Consider the following 26,115-nt stretch of genomic DNA (forward strand, 5'->3'; position numbering starts at 1 on the left):
CAGGTGTAGTATCATCGTTTACTGTCACTGGGTGCTAAACTCAGACCAACTGCCGGAAGAAGAAATCACATTTACCCACTCATATTGCAAAGGTTACTACAAATGTATTTGGCAAAAATCTGTTGAGAACACAATAGAGTTCTCAATACTGCAGTTACCGGGGTGAGGGAGATGAGAGACATGGATGAAAAGGTAATGCAGGGTTTGGTTTGAGACCCAATTTTATTCCCCAAGTATGTCTCTGGAATGTGTGATAAGAGCACTTTTGAGCATGTGCAGAGTGCTTCCCCCTCATCACTAAGTAACCACATGTCTGGGACTAGTGGGAGCCAAGAATTTCCCAAAAACTTGTTTCCAGGTCCAGCTCTGGGATGAATGGAATGGAATATTAATGTCTTTGCACTGTTGTGTTAAAGGAGTGCAGACTGATCGATATTATTAACACCATTTCCAGGCATCACCACCACTATTAAGATTGCTATTTATCATTAGTAAAATATTCCCTGTGGCAATTTTCCTGGTATCATGTAGTCGTTTCGTAATTATATTCTACTAAGACATACTGATTGATCCCTGACTTGAACAGGTCCTCCATTTAGGTTTTGCTGCTAGCTGTTACTTACTGGTGGCAGTTCCTGGAATCTGCTTCAGAAATGGCCATCAAGCCCTAAAATCAATCTCTGTTCCATATAGATTTATTTATGCACATTTAAGGCCCTCCCCTTCCAAAGGCTAAAGCTGTGTGAGAATAAAAAGTGTCACAAAAATCCTCATTAAAACAGGATAAAAGTGTACCAAGGTACAATTACATTTGAAATATAACATCCCCCACCTGTGACCTAACCTTAACCTACAAAATCCAGCTCAAACAGATAGGTCTTACTGGAGATGTTCAGGCTTTGGGCCAGCCAGCACGTTACATTACTATTGTGTTTTATGGCATGTTAGACACGCCTCTTTCTTAACAAAATCTCCTAGAGTGGGATCCTGGTGCTAGGAAGGCTTCTTAAAATACCCTCCTGCTTAATAGAAGCTTTATGGGGTGATTAACTGTAGGGAAAAGGAGGGCATGGAGGGGAGTGCATTTAAATGTCACAATCGAGATTGAGTTCCTGGAGTTGATTTTCGTAAAGGAGATGGCAAACTCACTCTTTAGCACCTTGCACAAAACACACTACAAACATTATTTGTAGCCACTGAGAATGAGTTAGAGGGCCACACACTGCATATTTTGTCACCGCTTTTGTCCAGTGGTGTATATCCTGTGCTCCCAGCAATAGTGGCTGTGTACATTTAAAGTACACCCCCCCCCAACTGCAATCCTGGGAACTGTAGTGAGAGGTCACAGAGCTACAATTTCCAGAAAACTACAATTTCCTGGTTTCTTTTTGGCTTTATTGCGTGTGCAGGACTAGCTAATTGCCCGATGCCATACGGTAAGGTCCAAGGTCTCACTATTCCAGTATAAGCCCAATGTAACTTCAGTGGTTCCCTATGGTGGCTATCCACATATGAGCCTTCCTAGATTTAGCAATGCAGAGCGTTCTGGTATCCTTAAGTGCTACATCTGATGGAAGTTCCATCAGATGTAGCTTGTGCCATCACTGCTTTTGTTCTCCCAGTAGAATTCTCCCTTCCGTGTAATTCGTACAGTCCCATCCTACCCCTGTTCACTTGAAAACCCCTCTGGGTGTCAGTATTTTAAAGGAACAGGGTGTCTTTGAGAAGTACCCACCTGCATGAACAACTAAACAACTATCTGACTTTTAGAAGACATTTGAAGGCAGCCCTGTTTCGGGAAGATTTTAACGTTTGATGTTTTTATCTTGTTTTTAATATTCTGTTGGGAGCTGCCCAGAGTGGCTGGAGAAGCTCAGCCAGATGGGCGGGGTATAAATTATTATTATTATTATTATTATTATTATGCACAGGTGGGAGGAAATTCAGCAGGTGAACCATGGGCAAAGCTTCACCTGATGAATTCCAGCCTAGCCACCATGCAGTCACGAAGTGGTAGCCCTAATGAAGCTTGCTTACTTAAAGGCACAAGAGCACCGGCAGAGGGGAACGTTGGTAACCCCAAGAAACGCTTGAGAGGGGCGGGAATCTGCCTGACGTCAGGCGGGCGGCGAGTTGCGCCTTTAAGGCGCTCTCCCCGCCCCGCTTCCAGGCCTCCGAACGCCACGCCCCTCCTTCCAAGGCTGAACCGGCGGCGAGAGCAGCGCGATGAGAGGCTGCGAGCTGCAGGTGCAGGCAGGGCTGGCAGCGCGCTCTCGCAGGGCGGCGTGGCGGGCATAGAGCACCTCGGCGGGCAGCCGTAGCAGAGCCCCCCGCCAGCCCGAGACCCCCGGAGGATCGGGTCTCCCCGCGCAGCAGGGGCTGAAGCAGACCATGTCGGTGGCGACCGAGGGCAGCGAGCCGGGGCCCGCCGCCACCGGAGGAGGCGGAGGGAACCGCGTTTTCTTCCAGAGCGGCGGCGGCTCGTCCCGGGAAGAGTCGGTGGCCCCGTCGGCGGCGGTGGTGCAAGTTCAGCAGCAGCAGCGGCGCCACCAGCAGGGCAAAGTGACGGTCAAATACGATCGCAAGGAGCTGCGGAAAAGGCTCGTGCTGGAGGAGTGGATCGTGGAGCAGCTCGGGCAGCTCTACGGCTGCGAGGTACTCCTGGCTGGGGAACTGATCCGGGGAGGGAGGTGATCGGGGCCCGGATCCGAAAGGCAGGAGGGAAGGGCACCCCGTCGAGGCCCCCAGACACACCCCACAGCCCTCAGCGGCTCCCGGCTGGTCGAAGAGCGCCCAGCAAGTAGGAGCCACAAGTACCGTACTTTAAATCTGCCCTCCCCGCCTCGGCAAGCGGCATCCTGGCGAGCAGGGAGGCTCAGCAACTCGGTGCCTCTCCAGCGCCTTCTACAAAACCGCTTTCCTGATTTGATCGCATTTTTTTAAAATTAACCTGCATGCCATTTTTAATCCTCTCATTTGCATATTGGGAATTCCTTTTCATCACGGTCGTTTTATAAATTGCACCGGAGTGTGAAGATCTCCCTGGCTGAGGAAAACGTCGGGAATGAATGTGTGTGTGTGAATCTGAATGTAGCCACCTCTAAATGACATTCCCGTGTTCTGTCTCCCCTTCAGCTTCGCCCTCTTAAGGGTGTGTGTGTGTGTGTGTGTGAGAGAGAGAGAGAGAGAGAGAGAGAGAGAGAGAGAAGCTATGCAAGATTCCCACTTCCCACAACCAAATAAAAGGGCACGTTGTTGCCCCTTAAAACAAATCCGTGTCTATTTTGCCATAGGTGTGCTGAGTGGGGGGTTCTGGGTGTTCCTGCAAGCGGCGCTTCTCCTCGGGATCATGTGATGCTCATTACCCTCCGCGCTTCTGCCTACAGCGGCTTAGCTCAAATCCTCAGCCGGCAACGCGGAGGAGCGCGCTCACTTCTATGAATGGTTTATTTGCTGCTCTTTCCTGGCTCAAAACCCCACCAGCCTGCCATACCACGTACTGTTGATAATGATATTCATTAGTGTACGCGGAGCTGTCGGTTTGCTAACCTCTCAGTGTGATCTCAGATCGCAGGTTTAAAGTGCAAAGAGATGGAAACTGTTTTAATATCTGAGGCCAGCCTTAATTTGTTAGGCTAAGTGGGCTCTCCGCTTTCGGATAATGCGTAAAATGGGGAGGACATCGCAACCAGTGAGTGCTTCTGTCAGCGTTGCATACTAACTAGAGGTCGTATGTTACTAGATGTTTCTGTAAGGAGAGGAGCATGGGAGGTGGGGTGGAGTGATTAGATATATTTTTAAATCGTGAGTGTTGCCTACCTTAATCTTGTCTGTAGTCAACTTAGTGCCAGAGAGGGGAAAAACCAGATCAGTGCCTTTGGGGGTTCATTTCAACGGAGTTGGCAGTCCTTTTCTCCTACAAAGACTTTTTCATGTTGGAGTTTGGTGGAATGTGTCAAGGCTTGTGCTTGGACATGTTAAATAAGAACGTTGCTTATTCCCTTACGTACATGTTGGGAATTTTCCTGGTGAAAGAACAGTGAGTGACAGTTCAGTATGTATAATGGGGAAAGCAAGAATCTGCTTTCCTCAGGGATGATGAGTTGTCCCTAAGGAAGCCAAGTGCTCATCAGGTTAGCAAATAGTATCTTGCACAATTTATATTTGTTTGGAAGAATGAATGCTTGATTTCTAGCAGGATTGAATTGCTTTTGGAATTAGGTTCTTTTGGCTTTGCTATGATAGTTAGCTTCTGTTCAAATAGCAAATTGGGGAAAGAGTGTTTGTGTTATTTCCAACTATAAATTTCTTAAAGAATTAAATGAGTAACTATTTTACTTTCAGGAGACATCTGAAGGCAGCCCTGTATAGGGAAGCTTTTTAAGGTTTAATGTTTTACTATGTCTTTATATATGCTGGAAGCCACCCAGAGTGGCTGGGGCAACACAGTCAGATGGGCGGGGTACAAATAATAAATTATTAGTATTATTACTATAAATAACAGCTGGGAAGGGGGTTATGATTTAGATCAAAACCTTGGCTGTTTGGGAAATGGAGACTTGCAACTCTGCACTGTTTTCCCAATGAAAATTATCCCCCACACTCAAGCTGCTATTTTTCCAATACCTTGTCAAGGGGGATACAGGTATCATACCTGTAATATGGTCCTATGAAACAAAGAAGCTTGTGGTTGATTGTATTTGGGATTAATAGTGCCAAGGTGGGGCAAAAAAAGTCAAAACTCCTTTCCTCATCCCACCCTGAGCCCCATGGTCCAGATTCAATTCTCTCTTTTCCCCTCCCAAATTTGTGCGCTGTTCAGTTGTTGTTGCTTTTAACAGTTTAAGAAATGGGCTATTTACAGACCTCCCACATCTAGTTCTAGTGATGACCTTGGAAGTCTAGTTGTCATTGAGGTGGCAAACCTCTGCTGAAGTATTTCAAACTCAGGGTGAGAGCTCATTGAATGTAACTCCATACAAAAATCCTGTGGAATTAGAAAACTACCGTAAGTTAGGGCAAAGGGTGGTAGCCTAGTCAACTCACTGACATGCTAGTGTTTTGTAGCAGCTTATCACCCTGCTGCAATGCTCCATGTGCACACACTTAAAGACCCCCCTTTTTTGTCTCACTGAGGGCCAAAGTGGAGGTAGTCGTGATTGATCACACATTCAGCATATTAATGGATAAAGGACTACTTTTGTCACAAAAAGAAGTATGCTGGGAAAGAGACTTGAACTCTTTACACTTTGCCTCACAATAGTTTCAGGCACTTCCCTGCCTGTTTCACTCCAGTACATGACGTGAACTTGGCTGGAGAGAGCAGTCATTGAATGGGAGAAGGGTAAGACATTGGGGGAGGTTCAGAATTGGACACCTCCCTTCCCTGCTTAATATGTGAGTGAATTAAGCAGAAGAGCCTTGTTGGATCAGGGTGAAGGCCATCTAGTCCAGCATCACGCTCTCACAGAAGCCTGTAGGCAGCACCTGAGGGCAATATTGCTTTCCCTACTTGTGATCCCCCAGCAACTGGCATTCAGAGGCAAGCTGCCTCTAACAGCGGAGGTGGAACATAGTCATTGTGTCCAGGAACCAATGATGGTCCTCCATTATGGCACTCCACATGTAGCTATTTCTATAGCATCTAGAAACAGGCCAGAAAAAGCATTTGGGTTGAATTCTCCTCTGTTTTATGTTCTAATGGCTTCTTGGGCATCTAGCCTAACCGAAAGCTAGTAAAGAATTAAGAACCTGAGGGCAGGCTTCATTAGTTTCTTGCAGCACACATCGAAGGAAAATGTCTAAATATTAATGCAGTGTAGAATATACATCTTCCATTGTTTTAAGTGAAGTGTACTGTTGTAGCTGGAAGAAGCTTTGTCAGTAAACTGTGCCAATTTAGATCTTGTTCTGATGATTTTGTCTTATTGGGTGGAGCTGCATAGTGCACAGCTTGTCAGGGGCGTTATTCTATACAGCTATAGTTGAGTTAGGCATGGTGTTAAGTGCTTTGGCAAGACTGGTCAAGGAATCACCTGAAGTCTGCAAGATGTGAACGTGAAATGTTGCCGTGTCCTTGCCTTCTAACTTGAGTGCTTCTGTTCAAGGTGCCAGCCAGCCTTAATGATATGGAAGGTTCAAGTGGGAGAATTCATGTCTTCCTGCCCCACCTTCCACTAAAGACTCTGTGGCTCTTGGGGGAGACATTGAGTGTTGCTCATTCCTCCTTTGATCATTTTTGGAAAGTGTGTTTAGTCCCTTTAGGTGCATCAAGGCAAGTGGTAATTTTACTGACCATTCAGGTTATAATAAGAAAAGTACGGTAAAATATAAATACAGTATATAATTAGGGCATAAGCATAATTAATTTCAGAGACAGGAAATGACTTTGGATTCATACATGTGTTAGGTATAATTATTGTAAAATAAATGGTTAATGAAGCTGCAAGTTCTTATGCCTACAGGAAAGTGAATCCTCAGACAGATTGTGATGATTAAATGCTCAAGCCAGAAACTTGTTCTGATTTCTTCTTCTTGCCATTCTCATGGGGGGTGGGAAGATTGTAAAAACCTATTCTATTCCAGATAATATTTTCAGCAAGAAAGGTAGCATTAAAGTTGTGCATTTTTAACATGTTGGTGCTTAAATAAGCAAGTTCTTTAATCTGAATTTCGAGCTGCAAAAGTTCACGTGTGTTATTGGCAATAGCACACATTTGAATATTTGCAGCCTCTGAAAGGATGAGGCTAGAAAAGTATGCTAGAAAAACCTTGTTGATACTTGTAAGATCAGCTTGACTAGTCCTCTCATTATAAAGGTTGCACTTTGATTTCTTGGATCAAAAGTGAATACTATACATTTGCTAGAATCTGATCAGCCCCAGGCTTGCATTGCTGGAATTGGTTTGGCTCAGCCCAGCTCCATGCAGGCACTGGCACCCACAGATCATGAGATGGTACATGGGAGAATGTGTGAACGGGTGAGCATTCTGGTATAAGAGTTCTTCACTTTATCCCAGGTTAGGCAGAACTACATGTTAAGCTTACAGATCATAGCCATGGTAGCTGGTTTATAACACTGCGAAGGCTTTATCCAGGCATAGGCAAATTCAGCCCTCCGGATGTTTTGGGACTACAACTCCCATCATCCCTAGCTAACAGGACCACTGGTCAGGGATGATGGGAGTTCTAGTCCCAAAACATCTGGAGAGCCGAGTTTGCCTATGCCTGGCTTTATCAGATGGAAAATCCATGATGGTCTGTTGTATGATCTGCCTTATCTACACACATCAAAATATTTGTGGTGTTATTTTGGTACTTGAATATCTTTATTGACCTTAAATGCTTTTGGACTTATTTTAGATATAGCTTCCCTGGTATGCCACCTCTCCTAGCCTCCTAGCTGACTTCAAGGGCAGATGTGGTGGTGGATGCAGATGACTAAGTTTTCATTAGTAACTAAGTCCAAAAAAGCCTCAATTGAACTACCTTTTTGTGGAACTGGACACTTCCACAAAAAAGGGAAAGCATTATTCAGTGCTGGGAAATTGTATTCAAATCCCCAGTACCACTAAGACTTTTTTGGGTACCAAGGATGCCGGGTGATGTAGTAAACTGGCTTGACATTATGCAGTGTCTACATTTGGGGGAAGGCTTGTGTGTGCATGAGAGGAGGATAAGGGCTCTTGTGCAAGGATCTAAGCCCACATGGTAGCAATTGTTGAAGACCCTGTGCTGCGCCTCTGCATATTAAGCTTCACTTGCGTATGTTTTTGAGGGATCTCTTCACTTTCTTTCTAGCAACTTCAACAGCATAGAGATGCAGACCAGTGCTCAACAAGAAGCCAAGTTCACACTGTTCTATAGCTTGTCATAACCCTTGCCTAAAGCAGTAGCCTTTGCTCTGAAGCGGAGTTGCTGGCTGGATCAGTGGCAGATCTGTGGACTCAGAACAGCAACCTAGGCCCCAACCCTGATGGCCAGACCAGTCATTAGTCCCGTGGCACTGGAGGACAACCCAGGTCCCAGCATCATGACCAAGCCTGAGCCCCACAGATCAGGAGCAGTGAAACATGAGACTTCCCCAGTGGCGTAGCGTGGGTTGTCAGCACCCGGGGCAAGGCAAGTAATTTGCGCCCCCTAACCTGTGGATTTGCGCCCCCTAACCCTACCCCCAGATGTTGCGGCCGGTGCGGCCGGCCCCCCCTGCACCCCCACGCCACGCCACTGGACTTCCCGCCCCCACAGGTTTCGGGAGTTTGTACTCTCTAAGCATGCATTCCCTGAGGAACTACCCCCCAACATCCGGAGGGACCCACATCCCCAAATCACTTTGTCAATTCAGGGAGCACACCTGGATGGACTTCTCAGAAGGGCTCTAAACCAGAGGCAAAGCACTCCTTCTGGTCTCAAGATGCAGACAACAGCTAGTATCTCATAGAAACCACTTGTGGCTGCGTTAAACCAGTTTCCTAGATCAATTGTACCTGGTGGCTTCATCTGGCCCTATTTGAGAAACAGCGGCTTAGACAAGATAAATGCACTGCATTGCAAAGCAAGGTTGATGACTAATGTTGCGACTGGCTAACTTTGCCCTCCAGAATCTTAAGTGCAGGTCATTCCTCTTAATAGTTTGTAGTGGGTCTGTGGATCACTCACGCAACACGGCTCCTAGAAGCTGCAATTTTAATAAGGTTTAGTTTATGACAAAGTAGTTTGCAATAAAGCTTGCAAACAAAGTGATGTTTAAAGCTATAAATATTTTCTGACTTGACTCTTCAGAGAATGGATCATATCTGGAAAGTGTTGGGTAAAGACTTTAAAAGCATTCTTTATGGTGCCTGTTACTTTAAAAATCTTGAAACCTGATGTGAGTGAGATGATGATCTATATTTAGAACATAAATAAATCATTATTCAGGGAACCCTTGTCTTTTCTATTTTTAAAGTAATGGATATGGTAAAACAGAAGGAAGTGATTTCAGGATGGCTAGTTACTACAGTAAGAATGCAACTTAATTACTACAGGAAAAGGAAAATGTTCAGTTCAGTGTGTATATGTTGAAAACAGCCCCCATCTGATCAAAAGAATCTTGAAACTTGATGAGGTTCATTTTTAAGCCAAGTCCCAAACACAATAGTGTGTGTGTGTGTGTGTGTGTGAAACAGGGTCACATCAGAATACATATCAGCCTGTTTGTTCCAGGGACTCTAAATAGATTGGCTCGATAGAAAAAAGCAATCTATACTTCATACATTCATCATTGTCTAGCATATTGAGGTGGGATTAATATACAATAAGAGTGTTCATATTGTAGCTAATAAAAGTGGAATATTGAAGCCACTACAGGAGAACTATGTTGCTCAGCCTGCTAGCCAAAGCATCATGGTGAATTATATTTGGGGCACTACTTTGCTGCTCTGGGAGCATTTGGCTCCTTGCTGTGGAGATGATGGTGTGGAAGAAGGGCTGATGGGCAAAGTCTGCCAGTCATTGTTGATAGTATGGAGCTAGAATGGACCAATGGTCTGACAAGCTATGGCAGCCTCTGAAGGTGCGATTTTACTGCTGCTTTGGAAAGTGACACCACTTGTCATATTTTCCCCTCTGGGCAGCCCATCTCTACCACGATGCCATCCTTTGTGGAACTGTCAAAATGCCACATGAAATATTTCAGGAGAAATATGCTTCTCTGTTTGATTACTCAATTGGGTTGAAATTATGCTTTAATTGCTTTATTTTAAGCTGCTTTTAGGGTGTATTCCTGAGGGCCAAAAAGTGGCACATACAATTTATTTGAAAATAAATTAAAAACCTCTCATCCCTGAGGAAATGAACTTGCAGTGGCTGAGAAGATGAGCAGGACACCCACACTTCTATCCAAGATACGTATTATTTTTGTACAGAAGCTCTAATAAGAAGACCTCTGCTGGATCAGACCAGCATTTGCATTCTCATAGACCAACAAATAATTGCATGCAGACGTGTATGAAAATAGGAGCTGCTCTGTTCCGGAAAGTGTGCTCATCATCCTGTTAAGTACACAGTCTCCTCTTGAGGAGCAAACTCAGAAGGGCGTGTGACAAGCTTTGTCAGTCGGAAGCAGAATTATTAATTGAAGTATTTATCTCGCCCTTTCTCCAAGGTAGTGTATATCACACTTGCCTTCATTTTGTCCTTGCCAAACTGTCCTGTGGGTAAGTTAGGCTGACAGAGCATGACTGTCCCAAGGTTACCTAGTCAGCTTCCTGGCTGACTGGGGATTGCTCAGCAGTCTAACCCCTACTCGCCTGTGCAGTGTACTGACTGACTGACTGAGCAGCTGGGATATTACAAAGGAATCTCCTACCTCTCTCTGTTGAACAGTCTTGTGGCTCAATTCTAGAAAGGGGGTGGGGAGTTGGACACCAGATGATAGTGCAAATAATGCTTTTCGATAAAGGGGGAAAGGCACAGGGGAGAAGGGCAAAACTGACAAGGACATCATCTTTTGGGGTGGAGATAGGTAAGTGTCTCTCTTGAAGCATGAAAGTTTGGAAGGCGTATTCAGAGGGGTAAAAAACAACAACAACCCACCTGTGTTGACCGCCTTTCTTATGTGCAGTTGTGTATGCCCTACATTTCACACCATGATGTGGGATTTTGGTTTGACTGGGTGATCTTTGGGATTCTTTCCAACTCCAGAGCTCGAATTTGTTGATGGTCTTGGTAAAATTGCCCATTTCTTTCCCTTTGTTCAGGAGATTAGCTGATGGCTGTCAATAGCAGGCTTTAGCAGTGACTAAGAAAATAGCCGGAGACTATTTGGAGAAGAGAACCATGTCTGTCTTCCTCCTTTGCCTGGGGATGTTGTTTTTAATTCTATATGTGAAGACATGGCAGTTTGGGAGGAAGGCAAATGGGAGCTGAGTTGGTTTTGGAAGCGTTTTGAGGTGCTGGTTGTCCCTGATGTGGCGCTGAACATTGGAACATGTGGTAGAGCATTTTTATCCCATTTATTTGTATATAAGCATAAATATTACAAAACACTGCTGGCCTCCTTCCACAGTAGACTCAAACTTGAGTAAGCACTGCGCTCCTGAAACTTCTCAGTACCCAGAAATTGGGGAGCATATAATAACATGATTAGTTTCTTGTTGGATAATTCATTATTTCATGTAGTGCTCTCACAAATTGTATATCTGTGTTGATGACAATTAACTTGCAGAAATATTGTAAACCTAGTTTCCAGTCGAAGTTGAGCACATACTTGATGAGCTCCTGGGATATAAAAGTGCTTTACTTTGAATCTAACCTTGTTAGAACACAAGGTTGAAGGATAGTGTCTTGGGGCCCTTCCATGTATCCTGTTTATTGCACATTCATGATGATTTGTGCTTACAGTGCTACTGGAGTCGTTACACGCAGTTCTGCTCTCAGTGCTATTTGCGCATGCAAAGGTTTTGGGATAGTCACATTTCTTCGTTTCCATTCAGTGCATATTCTGTAACTTCCACTGAAATCCCATCTCTCTTTATCAGGGCTTTTTTCAGCCGGAACTTGCTGGTACTCAGTTCCGGCACTTCTCGGGTGAGCACCATTGCCATTATAAGAGAACAAGGGAGGCCTTCATGGTGAGTCTCGGCACCTCTTTTCCCAGGAAAATAGCACATCTCTTTATACCACAAATGTTTGCTTTATTTTTAGGGCTGCTTTTGTTGCACTATAGCCCCTCTGAACAGCAGCAATGTGGTTGCACTGTGGAAGTATTGCTGAGCCAAGCTAAAGCAGGATAAATCCAGCACTAATTCTTTGTTATTGTGTCAAGAAGATGTTGTAGGATTTGTTGTTGTTTAGTCATTTAGTCGTGTCCGACTCTTCGTGACCCCATGGACCAGAGCACGCCAGGCACTCCTGTCTTCCACTGCCTCCCGCAGTTTGGTCAAACTCATGCTGGTAGCTTCGAGAACACTGTCCAACCATCTCGTCCTCTGTCGTCCCCCTCTCCTTGTGCCCTCCATCTTTCCCAACATCAGGGTCTTTTCCAGGGAGTCTTCTCTTCTCATGAGGTGCCCAAAGTATTGGAGCCTCAGCTTCACGATCAGTCCTTCCAGTGAGTACTCAGGCCTGATTTCCTTAAGAATGGATAGGTTTGATCTTCTTGCAGTCCATGGGACTCTCAAGAGTCTCCTCCAGCAACATAATTCAAAAGCATCAATTCTTCGGCGATTAGCCTTCTTTATGGTCCAGCTCTCACTTCCATACATCATTACTGGGAAAATGTTGCAGAATACACATGTAATAAAACAGGTGGGGAGAGGCCCTTGATTTAAAGACATGATACTGAAGTGGGTAGGGAAATGTTTTGTTCAGATGTTGGGAATGTTTGGCTCTCCAGGTGTTGCTGAAATACAACTCCCATCACCTCCAGCAAGCATGAACAATTGCCTGGTTGATGGGAGCGGGAGTTCAGCAATATCTGGAGGGTCAAAGGTTTCCCACACCTGGTTTTGTTGGGCATGTGCTTCACCCAGTGGCGGAGCAAACCAATTGGACGGTGTGGGTGCCCTGCGCCCGGGGGTGGGGCCAGCCACCTGCAGGGGCCTCAAGGAGTCTGCCTACCTCCTCCTACTCAGCCACCCTACAGCTGAGGGGGAGGTGGCGGGCGGACTGTTTGGGGCAGCATGGAGCCTGTGGGTGCCTAAGCCACCGCGTTACTCCCAGGAGAGACATGTGGGTCGGGCACACTGCAGGCCCTGTGGTGAGTGCTGCCCTGCATTTTGTCACCCCCCACAGTGGTGACACCTGGGGAGGCCCTCCCCCACCACACACCCCTTCCTCCGCCCCTGGCATCACCCACTACAACGTATTTTCAGAGTCTGTGCCAAAACTGGAGTAATTGGAGGGTCTCCTTGCACCCTCTTGCTAGTAAGAAAAGAATATTTTTTGGTGTACTGTTTTAATACATGAAAAGAGTTTAGTTGCAGAAACTGAAGTGATGCTGAATAGCATATTCTGAGTCAATAGCAGACAAATTGCTATTTGTGCAGATGTGTAGGCTTTTCTTACACCTACATTCAGAATCCAAAAAAACTCACAAATTTGACTGGATACTACAGATTCTGTCATTCAACATTTTGTGCTTGGAGGGCAAAGCTTTTTGTGACCATTCATGTAAGATAAACAAGGAGGCAGCTGTCCAATTCAAAAGTATATGATAGAAAAGTGATTATTGTAAAAAGCATATGAATATTCTTTATCCATTATTTTTGTGTAATTTATGCAATAAGTATTGTACTGAGCTGTTCTCAGTTGGCAAGGCAGGGAAGGGGTTAACTAAGCCAACAAACTTAAAGCCCCCTCAGGAGTGGATACTCCTCCCAGTTTCAGGAATTATTTCCTGTCTGCTTCCTCAAAAGTAATGTTAGGACAAGGGAAGCAGTATGAAGGAATGTCAGTAATTGTTTTATGGGCTAGTAAGGGTAAAAAAACATGTTGTCCATACCTGGTTACCACAGTATCTGAAATGAACAGTTTTTGTTGAGAAATTGTGTCCCAGATTAAATCCTATTGACTTGTTTGGAACAAGCGCCTACTCTGAGGATCAAACTGGTTTTTGTGTAACTCCAGGGCAGGGCGAGTGCTTTGCATGTAGGTCCCCGATTCAATCCCCAGACTCTGAAAGACTAAAACCTGGATAGTCACTGGCAGTCAGTGCAGACAATACTGAGCTAGATGGATCAATGGTCTGCCTCTGTGTAAGGCGGCTTTCTATCTTCCATCACTTTGCTAGCAGATCATCACGCTGGGTCTGGGTTGTTTTTTTGTTTTTTGTTTGGTGTGCTGCTAAACCAGGCATAGGCAAACTCCAGCCCTCCAGATGTTTGGGACTACAATTCCCATCATCCCTGACCACTGCTCCTGTTAGCTAGGGATGATGGGAGTTGTAGTTCCAAAACATCTGGAGGGCCGGAGTTTGCCTATGCCTGTGCTAAACTGATGAAAGTCTTCAAGATGACATATGCTGTGGCAAGATCATGATTAGACAAGCCTTCATTTCCCTGTTCATACAGCATCTGAGGGTGGCTCCAACAGTAAAGCTATGGATATGTATGTAACATTTGGAATTGGCGTCTGCCATGTTAAAAAGCAAGTGAATAGCTCTTTAAGTGAAAACTGCCGAAATCACCTGCAACCAGTCCTTAAGTGGCACTTCATACTGAACAAATTCCTCAACACTGCTGTTATAGATTGTGGTGAAATCTGCTGAACTAGGTGTAGGTCTACTTCAAGTAGCAAGGTTCTCCAAGTTGACGGCATTCTTCAGACTTGGAAGTGGCTGTCAAAGCTACTTAACCCATGATTAATATTGGATTGAGTTTAAAGCATGTATTTCCTCCTCTGGCATTCGGAGCATGGCATGCAAGAATGAGGCTATGCAAACAGTATAAATGAGTGGCTGCAGTTGTTCCCTAGATCAGAGGAGTATTTCAGGCTTGACCAGTCTCTAATGAAATTATATTATATTGTATATTCTCCATGTTGGGAAAGCTCCTTCATAACACATCATCTTCTTCAGAATACTTGCCCCAGGCGGCAATCCACTCATTGCATTCTTCTCTTCTCTTCTCTTCTCTTCTCTTCTCTTCATGATGACCCTTCACCTGCCAATTGGGGTTACAGTCCAAGTTTGGGGAAATTAAACCTTGGTGGATTATCTTTATTTAAGCAAGGCCCATCTTGTACCGGGGTAGAAAATATACATATACTATGCATAGCTAGTCTCATCGGGCTCCATATACATACATATATATATATAATTTATTTTTCTGTTTTAAAAAATGTACACACCTAAATAATAAAACATAACATGACTGACAAAAAAATGGGTCACTAGGAGGGTAAAATACTAAACATATTATTTTACAGTACATAATAATGAGGTGATGACAGCAAACCAGTTCATTGAATTCTTCCATAAATCAACTTGGAAAACACAGAATGATATGCAAGAGGCTACTTTCTGTATGTATAAGAGTAGAGTAGAGGAAAACTTGGCGATTACATTCCTGTACTCTCCAGCGATGGGAATCCTCCTCACTGCACAATTGTTGTCCTCATGGCATAATTTAGCCAGCAGAAGTCCTAAAGCGATTTATAGAAATTACATACAATATATCATCAAATAATGATTAAAACAATTTAATGGAGAACAAATATTCTGCAGTTTGTATTGCAGTTTCATCTTCAGTATTTGGTATGTAATGAACCTGAACCATGAAAATGTGATAATACAGACATTAAGAAATCTAAACATGCAAATACACTCTTTTGGGGAACACGTACACTAAAGTTATTCTCTAACAAGATATAGGATACCAACTCCTATAGAAAGAGGTGGGTTACATATTGTTGCTCACCACCCCAATATTTGAGCAGCGCAACATTCAAAAGGGATTCCAGGCAGTTACACAGGGTTTTTTCCTTCAGAATGCGATACAGTGGAGACTGTAGTGTCTTTAGGATATATGGTTTATTTTCACATATGTACAACCTGAACTTATGATGGAGGGGCTCACAACATCAACAGCCCAAGAGGATCTTGTTCTCTCAAAGCCCCAGCCTTGAATTCAAACAGAAATCATACATCCCTCTGGCTTTCTTTGACTTCCCAGTCTGCAGCTTTCCCCCCAGCTTCTAGTGCACATTACTCAACTCTCAGCTCTCAGCTCTGCCTTTGTTCTTCTAGCTACCCATGAGTTGAATGAGGGGCCCCTTCCCGTTTGTCTTCTCATGCATAGCCCCTTCCTTTGTTCCCTTAATGGCCCATTACCTGGCCTATCACCTCACCAGGCATCTATACCATGAATGAGAAGGGGAGCCAGGCATTCTGCCTACTACTCCCCCCCCCCCCCCGAACTCAAGACAATGTCTTGCTTGCTACTTCTTATAACAAACTAAGGCGTTTTGGCATTACAAATGTTGTGTTAGCATATCTTGAGAGCAGATTTCATTGAAGCTAAAGAGGCTTTCAAGTAAAGGCTTCATGTGATACTGTTAAATGAACATTTTCCTTTCAAGTGTTGTGTCTTCACGGGTTTAATAGTGAATCAACATAGGCTGTATGGCTAGATGTTAATGGCACCCAAGTGTGTGTAAACTCATTTTGTGACCTACTTTAAATCTGGCTTGTAGTGTTTTTCCATCTCCTGGAATTTCATTCATGTTAGCCAATGACTGATGTATTAATATTTATATTTGTCTGCACCTACTTCAGTGAACGCTTCTCACCTGACTTATCTGCTGTGCACTTCAGAATTGAGCTGGTTGCCATGGTTACCTACAGTCCTGGTTCAGAGGCTGCATAAACAGTACGTCGCAGGCCTTTTGCAGCATTTAGGGTGGGTTCTCATGTACTAAAATCCTCCCTGAATTTGGAAAATCTAAGTAATTACTGGCAAGTGGCCAGTTCCTGGACATGGTTCTTGAGCAGGTGGTCGCAGACCAGATCTAGGCGCTCTTGGAGGAAACTGATTTTCTAGATCCACTTCAGTTGGGGTTTAGGCCCAGTTTTAGCACAGAAAGTGCTTTGATTGGCCAGTATGATGACCTCTGTTGAGAGAGAGACGGGGGAAATGTGTCCCTCTTGTTTCTCCTTGACCTCCCAGCAGCTTTCATACCGTCAACCATGGTACCCTGAGTTAGGGGGTGGGTGGAACTGCTTGGCAGTGGTTCTGGCCCTACTTTGGATGGCCATTTCCAGAGGGTGATGATTGGGAAGTGCTGTTCAGCTCCACTGAGCCTTCAGTTTGGGGTTTCTCAGGGTTTGATTTTACCCCCAGGCTGTTTAACATCTACATGAAACCACTGAGTGGGGTAATCCGGAGTTTTGGAGTACATGGTCAGCAGTACATTGATGACACACAGCTCTGCTTCTCCTTTACATTGGCGGGTGTGGCAGCGGATGTGCTAGACCTTTGTCTTGCCTCAATAATGGATGGGATGAGAGCCAACAAACTGAGGCTCAGTCTAGATAAGACTAAGGCACTATTCGGGGATGGTCAGACTGGGTGAATGGAGGTGGCCTGCTCTTGATGGGGTTAAAACCATTGGAATGCTTTGTTACATATCTTTAGGCACCAGGCAAAACATTTGTCTTCTCCCAGGCTTTTGACTAATTAAACAATTTATGGCCTTTTAAACTGGAGAGGTATTGTTTTTGTTTGTTACTGGGTTATGTATCTTGGTGTTTTATATTGTATAAAAATTAATTAAATTAAAAAATGTGCTGAGAAATGCCCAATCTACTTGCTTTTCTTTGTGGTATTTGATAATATACACTGCGTCTGTCATGTAGTGTTGGCAGCAGATCAACCCTGTGTGACAGTATGTAATGTTTTGCAACGGTTATCCATGCCTAGCATATTTGGTGATACCACTGATAACAGCAAACAACTTTTAGAACTGATTAGCTAGCAGATAAATTTCAAGTAAAGCTGTAAATGGTAGTTAGTGTATTGTTTTCAGTTTGTCCTATTGACTTCCATTCTGCTGTAAGAGAACTGCTTGCACTCCCCATTTCTGTTGCAAATACGGGTTTTGATGAAATATTAGTGGTCTACTAGGAGGCGTTAAGGTCACCTTTGACTTTAAGAAAAATCTGTTGTACTTATTATACAATCTTCTTGTTTTTGTGTGGTTGTACAACGTAGGGTGTGGTAGCACTTCCCATTGCCCATTTAGACAAAGGCATTTGTAAACATTGCAGTTATGGTTAGGCCTTTGCAATCAGCCTTTGCTTTTGAATAACTGCTCTTAAAAATCCGGCTTTGGTTTTAGTAGGATGAGCATCTTTGTAGGATCTGGACAAGTATAAACTTAGATCTATGTACTGCAGAAAAGTGAAGTGGGGAGCAAAGATGCTAAATGTATTGGCAATATAACAGCATTTTTACACACACATCCCTGCCACACAAACACACCATCATCCTAAAACTCTAAAGTAGCACATACGGGTAGAACTGTATTCCATGTTCTCTTCATGCTTTCTTCCCATTAGCATGGTGCTGAGCCTTCTCTGTGCTGGCTCCCCATTTGTGGGAATTCCCTCTCTAGTGAGATGCATTTGTCTCTCTCATTGTTGATTTTCAGAAGGAATTTTAAAACATTCCCGCCTACCTGGGCATTTGAGACTTGAAAGATGCTCTTCCTGGCAGTGCTGAAAGAATTGGCTGAGAGAATGTGATTGCTTTTAATGATACTAATGTGTTTGCCACCCTGGGCTCCTTTCGGAGAAGGACTGGGAAATAAATTGAATAAATAGTAATATGACATTTAAGGTTTTTTACAATGCTCCCCTAACATGCCAAACGAGTCTCATCTGCGATCGGAAATGAAAATAAAATATGAAAAGGCACAAGCATCTCTGGTGGTGGAACATGGAATAGAACCGCTGTCTTATTTTACCTTACTGGTTTTTTAAAAAAGAGATTTTCATAGCACTCTTCATCATACTGAATTTCATGCTGGTGTAGAGTGCAAAACAAATTTTGAACAAAGTCCACATACTTTGATACCTCCATAGATCTCTGGGTCATAGCCAGGGAAGGATACATGCCTGAGGAAGGCTGTGCAAGGTAGTAATTTTTAACCTTTTCAGACTTAGGACCCACCTGTAACCCAAAACATGCATTTGGGCACCCACTTCTTCTTCTTTACTTTTTTTAACGCTATATTTTATGATGTTGGTAATGTTGCTGCCGACCTTAGATCAGTCCATGACCAATTGTGAGTCTCAACTTAATACTTGAAAAGCAGTGGTCCAGGGAATATTCATGTCCATCAAAGTTCAGCTGTGCTTTTTAAAATAAAAACTAAAAAAATGCATGACTAGCAGTTGCATGCAGTGAATTTTTTCACAGGGGAACAGTGAGGGCCAGAGGCAGCAGCTTGCGAGGATGATTGTGGGGCGGGGGTGATGATGTCATGCACATGAGCGTCACACCTCTCTAAGCCGGGCAGAAGCTTTGTGGGCTTTGGGAAAGAGGTGCCATACCTCTGACAGGACGCTGGAGCCCTCCTGCCTCCTTCCCAAAGGCAGGCAGGCTTTGGGAAGGTGGTGGGAAGGCTTTTGGACCCTTTGGAGCATCACACCTCCCTCCCAAAGCTGGGCAGAAGCTTCCTAGACTTTGGGAAGGAGGTGCCAGGGGAACAGTTAGGGGACTAGCTTAGTCCACTGACCGCAGGCTACTGATGGCTAGCATTCTTTCAGGCAGAGAAATCAGGCATCCAGAAAAAGTACTACCCAATTCCTCTTATGTAAACCTGATTCTAGTGATAGTCAACGAGCGTGAAAGCAGTGTGATGCTTGATGAGCACGCTTGTAGTTTTCATTCATTCATTTTTATTACATTGTTTTAACATCTTAATTTTGCTTCATATACTTAGATTTTTGTTTTTGTTTCCCAGCCCCCTCCCCAAACTGGCTATAACATGCGCATTCACATGCACACACTCGATTGCATGTTTGGCAGTTGTTGAGGATTGAAAAAGCACCATGCTCTGAAACATCTTACAAAAGCATGTTTTAACTATACTTTATGCAAAGTGCTTGTGAACTGTGTCAGATGTTGCTCTTTTGGAGCCCACCCACCAGGCCCATAGCTTTCTAGGATGCTTGAAACTCCTCTTTCTTTTTGTGCTAACAACACATACCTGAAACAAAAATAACCTGGTTAAAGCAGACATTTTTTGTACGTAATGATTTCCTGTGTTTCAGAAATAGGCACAGTTACTAGGGAAAGCTGCACAACGAATGTAGCGGTACTCAGCCAATTGCAGAGTAGGTCAGGCCAGTTTCTCAATACTGTAGAAAGTTACTTAGAAATTGATATAACTTAGTTTACCTCCAAGGACACATGGACAAAGGCGAACATTTTTTAGCAACTGACTTTGTTTTCATGCTTCTCAGTGAGAAAGCAAATATGTACAAAAATGGAAAACGAAAAGACGGGAGGGGGAGCTACACAACTCGAAAGGGCGGGGTGCCTCAAAGATGTTCCAGTGATGGCTCAGTGATGGTCAAAACTCTTAGGACACTTGGACAACCGATTTATTCCATTCAAAGGAAAACCAAACTTTTCTTCTACAAGAGTAATTCCCAGAAGATTGTTTTGAGTCTAGGAACCTCTCAGAAATTGGATTAGTACTGCAATGTAAGCAGCTTGTCCCTGAAGGTAAATAACTTACCCATTGGTCCATGAGAAAAAGTAATTTATTTGTTTCTCAAACGATTAGCAAGGATCATTTCCTACTGTTGACCAAATGTTGCTAGTCTGAGTAGATATAGCTGGGCTAAATGGACTAATAAATATGACTTGTTATAAAGCATGTTTACATGAGGCTGATGCTGGGTACACTGCTGAGTTCAGAAACCAGGGCACTGCTACAGAGAAGGCTCTGTCCTGAGTTGCCACCCCATGGGTCATACACATTGGCACTGTTCATGGCTTTAGTACACCAGTATTGAAACCTTGAATGGTGTGGTAGCTTACAGGGAGTGCAGTGCTTTCAGGACCAGTGACGTATGCTCCCACCTAGCTACCCCACTCAATAATCTGCAACTACATTCTTCAGTGGCTGCAGCTTCTGGACTATCTTCAAGGGTAGCTCCATGTTGAGTGCGTTGCAGTAGTCCAGTCATGAATTAGAACCTGCTTGAGCTACATTCTTTCATTTGCTCAAATTTGCTCCCTTTGTCAGTAGGAACACTGTAATGTTAAATAAGGGTAATGTGCTGAGAGACTAATAACAGCAATTTTCCTTTCTTCTACTGCCTATGCCAGGGGTCAACAAACTTTTTCAGCAGGGGGCCGGTCAACTGTCCTTCAGACCTTGTGGGGGGCCAGACTATATTTTGAAAGGGGGGGGGGAGAACGATTTCCTATGCCCCACAAATAACCCAGAGATGCATTTTAAATAAAAGCACACATTCTACTCATGTAAAAACACCAGACAGGCCCCACAAATAACCCAGAGATGCATTTTAAATAAAAGGACACATTCTATTCATGTAAAAACATGCTGATTCCTGGACTGTCTACGGGCCGGATTTAGAAGGTGATTGGGCCGGATCCAGCCCCCGGGCCTTAGTTTGCCTACCCATAGCCTATGCCTACCAAAGGCTAGCCTCCAGAACAGGTGTGAGGAACTGTTGGCCTTCCAGGTGTTGGTGAACCATGGTGGCCATTGGCCATGCTTGTGGGGACTGATGAGAGTTGTAGCTCAGTAACATTTGGAGGGCCGAATGTTCCCCACACCCACTCTAGAAACTTAGACCTGGCTTTCTCTAACCTCATCTGCATTGCTGGGGGTTGGACTAGATGACCCTTGGGTCCCTTCCAACTCTAAGATTCTGTGATTCTAATTTAATTCTGCTAGGTTCTCATAGCTTCTGCTTTGCAACATAATGTTGCCAGCCCTTCCAGGGAAACAATACGTCTCTAACAGTCGACTTGTTCATTGAGCAATGTACATTTGGAAGATTTAACATTTAAATTGAATTTCCTAAGGCACTGCAATACACCACATAGCTTGGTCAAATGTTGACTGGGCACTTAAATTAGTTGGAGTAGAACAATTCCTTGGAGATCAGTTAGCCTCCCATTCATAAGTCTGATGAACATATTAGGAGCATTATGAAGGCTGAAGGTCATACCATTGATCTTATTATAAGCCTTGTCTGTTTCCCCTTTATCTTTTGCATGCATCACTAGCTGCTAATCACCTTGGGTCTGGAGAATGGGCAAGAGAGTCTGTGAATTCAGGGTAAAAGATTCAGGGTATTATTCTTCTCAGCCACATCCTTGAATTGCTAGTAATCAACACAAGTGGATGCAACCACCTTTCTCTCTCTCTCTCTCTCTCCCCCCCCTAAGTAAGATGGATCTTTCCATGCTGCAGTTTATGATCAAGTAAACACACAGTCCCCAAAGACCTGAGTGGATTGCTAATGGGAGGATTTTAAATTTTAGCATTGTGCTCGGGACTTTACAGAATGACAGCACAATCAGTGCCTCCTAGTGAAAATCCTCTTATCAGGCTGTCTCAACAGGATTACTCTGCGGTAACTATAAGCTTTGCTTTTGACTTAAATGTTAATAGGGTAATTGTAGTTCTATAATAGAAAAAATGGATTCAATCTCCTTTGTGGTGTAAACCCATTTCTACCTATGCTTCAAATGACAGGCTTAATTACAAGCTGTTAGGCCCTGTCCCTTTCTTCATAGACGCATACTAGTAGAAAGCATGGGTGTGCATTGCGGCATGTGTGAATCAGGACAGTGTTGTGGTCCACACTTGTTTGTGGTAGGGCCAAATTAGCTTGTCCTGGCTTCTCCCTATTCTCTCTCTCTCCCCCCCCCCCCGTGTGTGTGCAAACTACTGAAGAGTTAACACCAATGTTGGAACTGGCATCATTGCTGGCTGTTTTCGACTTTTGCCCTTTTAAAATGGAAGCCAACAATGTAAAAAACAGCTAAAACCTTAAGACAAACCATGGTATTAATGTTCTTCTCTGCAACGTGCAAGAGAGAAATGTATAACATGCTTACATTTTGAATTTAGCTCCTAGCAGCATCTGCTGTTTACTTCCCAGGCAAAGTAATTAATAATGATCTGGCAAGAGCCCTGTATTTCATGCTGTTGAAAAGCTTGATTTCGTTCAAGAGCCAAACATATTATCTTCTGTGGGTCTTGATAAGCAAGAATTCTGAATCATGTCTAGAAACTTCTTATTGAATAGTTGATTAGAACTTAGTGCAGTTTTAATAATTACACTTAAGATTTCAATAGAACAGCTTGAAATGTAAAACTAGTCAAGCAGCTATGTAGCCCAGGAAGCTGAATCAGCTTCCTGTTGCCTCTGAGCAGGTGATTTCCTAAACTACTGTATTTTTTGCTCTATAAGACGCATTTCCCCCCTCTTAAAATCCAAGGGGAAATGTCTGTGTGTCTTATGGAGCGAATGTGTGGTCCCGGGAAGGGGGACCCGGGCTTCCCTCGCCAGCCCCGACAAGCTCTGGGAGCAGCGGGAAGGCAGCATGCAGGCTTCCCACTGCTCCCCAGGGCTGGCGGTGAGGGAAGCTCGGCTTTCCCCACCGCCAGCCCCACAAGCTGCTCCCCGACCTGCTCTTTGGGTCGAGCAGCTCTGGGGTAGCCCGCGAAGCCTCTGCAGGGCAGCGGGGAGCCTTCATCCTGCTGCCCTGGGGAGGCTTTGTGCGGCTATCCCTGGCTTTTGCGGGAGCTGGCGGAAGGGACAGAGCGAGGCTCTCTCACTTCCCCCACCTCCCGCAAAAGCCCCCAAGAGCCGCATTTTTTTCCCTTGAATTCCCCCCTCCCCCCAAAAAAAGTAGGTGTGCCTTATGGTCAGGTGCGCCTTATGGAGCTCAGTCGGTTAGAGTTTGTTGCTGATAACGCCAAGGCTGCAGGTTGGATCCTTGTATGGGACAGCTGCATATCTGGGTTGGACTGGATGAGCCTCAGAGTACCAATGATTTTAATCCTTTGCAAAAAAAAAAGAAAGAGTTGTCTCAAAGGTGCATCCTCTCTGCTTGCAATGTGCTGACTAGCAGATGAGCCTTGCTTGAGCATCTGTTTGCTGCGAGGGGTTACTCAGCAGAAGCAATTACTGGAGGCAAGCTGTGAGTTCCTTATTTGAGGAAGTTCAGCCTACTCCTATACCAACTCCCTTCTATCACCACATTTACATCTTTACAGTCAGCCACATGGTTTTAATTAAGGTCAAGGCACGGAGACCTGTCACTGTGAGTGATTTGGTTTTGCTAGTAGGGAGATGGAGCCCTGGATCTCTAGGTAGTTTGGTAACCCATGGAAAAGGAAATTTGCAAGTGAGAGTGGGTGGGGTCACTTAATAACTACTTTGCCTGGATTCTAGATGGTCCATGTGGTGCCTACTTAGAACATTAGCTGGTCCAGATTCTTAGCTCTGTTTTCATTTGGAAATATGCAGCCAAATTCATTATGAAGCAAGTCAGCGCCTGCATTTCTTCCAGCATTCCAGCCAGAGACTATAAGCTCCTGTTTTGATTGTTGCCTCTTCATTGGTACATGATTGACTGCACTTTGTAAACTGATTAGAATGGGATCTCTAAATGAGATAACATCCTGAGTTTAAAGGAATGTTTCCTCATCGATGAAAATTGGTTCTCAGAAACTACATTGTTTCTCTAGAAGCACATAGCTATTATGCATTTAGTATCTATGGTCTGCTACAGCCATTTCTATATATTCAGGTCTACTCCTTTGCGTGTTGAAATGACTGCAGCTCCACAGATACCAGCAAGGAGTGTACAGGAAGAGGAGTCTGTCCCTAACACACTTGCAGACTGTGCAGAGTAGCCCTGGATTTGTGAAAATGGCTTGCGGATCTGGGTTATGAGACTTAAGAGGCAGGTTAAGGATAAGGTAGACAAGTTAGGCTTTTAGACTTCAGAAATTTAAAGGCGCTATTTGTTTGTTGTTAACTTGAAGCGCCAGGTTAATTTCAGTTTAGTCTTGGATTTCATAACTGGTAATATGGGGGCAGAAATATCCATGCATCCTTTGCCGCTCAAAGCCTTAAATTAGAGGAGGGGCTTTCTGTGCCATACAGGTGGGATCCTTTGTGAATGAGAAGAGGTTGTTGACTTGTGTTCACAAAAGTCTGGTCCCTGGGCCTTTGTGCCATTGTGAACAGGGACATTTCCTCTCCGCTGTGAATTATTGTATCCTGTGCCTCAGCCTGCTTGCATTGCCCCCAAAATGGTGGTGGGCTGCTCTGAGGTGACCTGAGGTGAGATGGTAGGCAGCTACTTGGCTGAGAGGAAGAGGCTCACTTTCCACTTGGGGCTTGCTTAATAAGGCCAGGTCAGCCTATTTGCTAATTGATTCCCCGGGGGGGGGGGGCATTCCTGACATCAGAACTGCAAGTGCAGCTTATTCTTTTGCCAGCCCTTCTGTCATATGGTAACTACTTGCTGAAGCATAAGAAAATGAGACATGCTTAGCTCATTCTTCCATCTTTGATAGAGGCCAGCCAGCTCAGAGGCAACAGGTGCTGTCTGCAATCAGGACAGGCCACACGCCTCTTTAAAATCGGAGCCTAACTGAGCTCCCCGCAGCAGCACTGGGGCTTCTGGGTCATGCTCTCACTTGAGGTGGTAGGCTGGGCAGCCATGTTGGTGTGCATAGTAGCCTGGCTCCTTGTCTCATGCTTCCTCCACAGAAAAAGCTAGATTGCCCTCCCTTCAGTCCTGAGAGCCCCCTGATTTCTTGCTAGATTGTTAACCCCACAGAAACTGGTCCCTCTATAGAGGGTGAGGCTCATGGCCTCTCGTTGCTCATTTATGAAGTACATCTGTGTATTATGTTTCCAATGACTGATCTGATTTTTCAGATTCCAGATCAAGGGATGACCTGTGGCCCTCCAGTTGTTGTTGGACTTCAACTTCAGCCAGCATGGCCAATAGTTAGGGACGATGGAAGTCATAGTTTATCAACATCTGGAGGGCTACTGGTTCCCCACCACTGCATTAGAGTGCTCTCTGCTTTTCAGGGCCGAGTTCATGGTCTCCCATGCCTTCAAGACATTGGAAAAACCTTTTCGCATATTCTGAGTACCGGTATTTGCTACATCTTCTAGTGCACACCACCCCTTAACTTGTCCGATTGACTTTGATAGGTAACTGTTAGAGGCACAGGAGACTTAATACACAAATTTTAGCAAGTGAAGTTTTCCTTATAGCCTCACTGTGGAGAATTACTGTAAGACAATTGTTAAAGACACAGGAGTCGTGCCATAAAGAGAGAGGGCAACTCAAGGTCTCTTGTTATGTCTTTCTGTCTGAGAATAATACTACAAATTTGAAAGAAAGGGGCTTTCACTCAGGAAATGAACTGAGGCGATAGGAACTTAAGACTCAGGACTTGATGGTTTTTTAGATAATGATAAAATGTGTGCTTATGGGGTGGGGGCTTGCTGACGTTTTGCCCCAAAGTCCTGTCCTGAAGGCACCACTGTCATCAGTAAGACTCAGTGAACTCAAGCACTCAAGAGCCATTATTTCCTAGGGAATCGCT

The 26,115-nt window shown here is 44.4% G+C and overlaps 1 protein-coding gene and 1 long non-coding RNA gene across 2 annotated transcripts in view; one reads left to right on the plus strand and one right to left on the minus strand.

The window, feature by feature from the left end:
* The window catches only part of LOC308583372, a 444,074-nt gene that overhangs the window by 95,431 nt on the left and 322,528 nt on the right, over positions 1-26,115 (minus strand). The window lies entirely within an intron of this gene.
* PPP1R14C (protein phosphatase 1 regulatory inhibitor subunit 14C) overlaps positions 2,203-26,115 on the plus strand; it is a 44,632-nt gene continuing 20,719 nt past the window's right edge. The window contains exon 1 of the mRNA XM_081187247.1: positions 2,203-2,655. Within this exon, the coding sequence (XP_081043373.1) occupies positions 2,392-2,655 (264 nt within the window). The 5' untranslated portion in view covers positions 2,203-2,391. The remainder of the gene's footprint in view (positions 2,656-26,115) is intronic.

This window comes from Podarcis bocagei (genome assembly GCF_964188305.1).
Source record: "Podarcis bocagei genome assembly, chromosome: 3".
Lineage (NCBI taxonomy): Eukaryota > Metazoa > Chordata > Lepidosauria > Squamata > Lacertidae > Podarcis > Podarcis bocagei.